Source organism: Apteryx rowi, unplaced genomic scaffold (assembly GCF_003343035.1).
Source record: "Apteryx rowi isolate R43461 unplaced genomic scaffold, aptRow1 scaffold_1452, whole genome shotgun sequence".
Taxonomy (NCBI): domain Eukaryota; kingdom Metazoa; phylum Chordata; class Aves; order Apterygiformes; family Apterygidae; genus Apteryx; species Apteryx rowi.
In genome coordinates, this window is record NW_020447700.1 from 9785 (window position 1) to 12558 (window position 2774).

Consider the following 2774-nt stretch of genomic DNA (forward strand, 5'->3'; position numbering starts at 1 on the left):
ACTGCCCCGCGGGGGGGGTAGTTATGGGGGGGGATCTGCCCCCCCCCCTGCCCAGCACACGCCACAGCCGCCCCCACGTGTCCCTGCTCCGTCCGGGAGGTGTTTCCTCTCTCCCCCCTCTCCGAGCCGCCGCGTGGCCCCGCTCCGTGTGCCGCGACGTGGGGCCACCTCCGGGCCTGGACCCCCCCTTCCCGGGGGCCGTGCTCACGGCGGGGGCATCCCCTGCGCTCCCAGCCCCGCTGCTGCCCCCCGGGACGCGCTCCCGGTCCCCTCGGGGTGGGTTTGGGGAGGGGGATGTGCTTCCCCTCTTGGCTCCCGTTTGCTGCTTCCCAGCTCCCCCCCAGCATCCACCGCAATTTGGGACGGCAGCGACTGGCGGGATCCGGCTGCGGCTTCGATCGGCTGCTCCGCGAGGGTTTTGCACCGTCCTCAGCCGCAGCCCAGCGCCGCCGATCTCTCCGTGTCCCCCCCCCTCCAGGAAGGCCCCCGCCATGGACTGGCAGCCGGACGAGCAGGGCCTCCAGCAGGTGCTGCAGCTGCTGAAGGACTCGCAGTCGCCCAACACGGCCACGCAGCGCATCGTGCAGGACGTATCCTTGCGGCGGGGGCGGCCGGGGGTCTCCCGCGGCCCCGGTCCCTCGCCCGCTGGGGCTGGCACGGAGGGAGACGTGTGCCGGGTCCGTCTGCAGAACCAGGGCAAAGGGGGGACATTGCGGGGAGAAAAAACCTTCTGCATTCGCGGGGTCGGCAGTTAGACGGAGGCAGGATTGGTCCGGAGGAGGCAGAGCTGGGAATTGGGGCCTTTTCGGCTCTTCCTCCGGGGCCAAGCCTGCGTTTGGCTGCTCCGGGACGGCATCCACTTCCTGACCCCCTTCCTTAACCGCCTCGGGAGCAGAAACTGAAGCAACTGAACCAATTCCCCGACTTCAACAACTACCTGATCTTCGTGCTGACGCGGTTGAAGTCAGAAGGTGGGTCTGCGGCCGGAGGGGGGGGGGGTCTCCCGGGGTCTCCCGAGGTGCCGGGACCCCCCCTGGGATAACCTGTGCCCCCTAGATGAGCCCACGCGGTCGCTGAGCGGCCTCATCCTGAAGAACAACGTCAAGGCGCACTACCAAAGCTTCCCGCAGCCCGTGGCCGAGTTCATCAAGCAGGAGTGTCTCAACAACATCGGCGACGCCTCCTCCCTCATCCGGGCCACCATCGGTGAGAGAGGCCAGGGGATGCCCTCGCTGGGGGGGCAGGGGGGGGTCCCTCGGGGCGGATCCGGAGCGGGGCGACGGCTCACGCGGCCCCTCCGGCCCCGCAGGCATCCTCATCACCACCATCGCCTCCAAGGGCGAGCTGCAGATGTGGCCCGAGCTGCTGCCCCAGCTCTGCAACCTGCTCAACTCGGAGGATTACAACACGTGCGAGGTGAGCGGGGGCCGCGGCGGCTCGGGCCGGGGGGGGGGGAAGGGGGGGGGGCCGCGTCCCGCCGCTGACGCCCCTCCGGCGCGCAGGGGGCGTTCGGGGCCCTGCAGAAGATCTGCGAGGACTCGTCCGAGCTCCTGGACAGCGACGCGCTCAACCGGCCCCTCAACGTCATGATCCCCAAGTTCCTCCAGTTCTTCAAGCACTGCAGCCCCAAGATCAGGTAGGGACGGGGCTGGGGGGGACGGGGGGGGGCGCCGAGCTGGGCTGGGGGGGTGTTGCGGGGCCCTGCCTGGAGCCGTCGCGCGGCGGTTAAGGAATTTGGGCGGGAAGGGAGCACCTCTGTGTCCCCGTCGCGGTTTTTGGCCCCGCGCCGGCATCCTAGTGGCTCCTTGTCCCGGTCCTCAACCCCCCAAGGGCGCTCCAGCTCCATCCGTGCCCCCCCGTAGGCAGTGGGACGCGGCGGTTTGACCCCCCCCTAGGCTGGGCAGCTCCAGCTCGGCCTGTCYCTGTGTCCCCAGCCGTCCCGCTGGGACTCGCTCGTGTGTCCCCAGGTCTCCCGCAGCCCCTCCGATCCGTACTGTGGCCGGGGGTTATTCCAGCCYGGGCAGGAACTTCCGTTTGCCTTTTGTGGGTTAATTCAGGGCTGGTGGAAGGGGGGGGGGTCCAGGAGGCGCGAACMGGCTGGGTCGCTCCCCTTCCTCCCCCCGCGTCGTTAGCTAACGAGCCTGCGGCAGCCCCCCACGGTCTGTCTCCTCCCCCCGCCCCCGCTCAGGTCCCACGCGATCGCCTGCGTCAACCAGTTCATCATGGACCGGGCTCAGGCGCTGATGGAGAACATCGACACCTTCATCGAGGTGAGCGGCCGGGGCGAGGGATAAATCCTTCCCCGCGCCGGCTCGGGATGGTCCCGCCGGCCGAGCCGCCCGAGGAGGGACCATGGGCCACCCCCGGCTGACTCGGGGCTCTGCGTGTGTCCCCCCCCCCTCGCAGCACCTCTTTGCGCTGGCGGTGGACGAGGACCCCGAGGTGCGGAAGAACGTGTGCCGGGCGCTGGTGATGCTGCTGGAGGTCCGCATCGACCGCCTCATCCCCCACATGCACAGCATCATCCAGGTAGGGGCTCGGCCCGTGCCCGCTCCGGAGCGGGGGGGGGGGGCCGGTTCCCGGTCGTTCCCTGCCCTCTGCTTTCCCGGGGGGGGCTGACATCTCTCCCCGGCGCCCTCCCGGCAGTACATGCTGCAGCGGACGCAGGACAGCGACGAGAACGTGGCGCTGGAGGCCTGCGAGTTCTGGCTGACGCTGGCCGAGCAGCCCATCTGCAAGGAGGTGCTGACGTCCCACCTCATGCAGTGAGTACC

General features: G+C 70.0%; 1 protein-coding gene across 1 annotated transcript in view; it reads left to right on the top strand.

Annotated features, from left to right (window-relative positions):
• Positions 1-448: 448 nt before the first annotated feature.
• Positions 449-2774, top strand: part of TNPO2 (transportin 2) — a 7341-nt gene continuing 5015 nt past the window's right edge. The window contains exons 1-8 of the mRNA XM_026058308.1: positions 449-590; positions 896-971; positions 1057-1206; positions 1310-1416; positions 1503-1636; positions 2189-2270; positions 2407-2529; positions 2647-2765. Of these exons, the coding sequence (XP_025914093.1) occupies positions 492-590; positions 896-971; positions 1057-1206; positions 1310-1416; positions 1503-1636; positions 2189-2270; positions 2407-2529; positions 2647-2765 (890 nt within the window). The 5' untranslated portion in view covers positions 449-491. The remainder of the gene's footprint in view (positions 591-895; positions 972-1056; positions 1207-1309; positions 1417-1502; positions 1637-2188; positions 2271-2406; positions 2530-2646; positions 2766-2774) is intronic.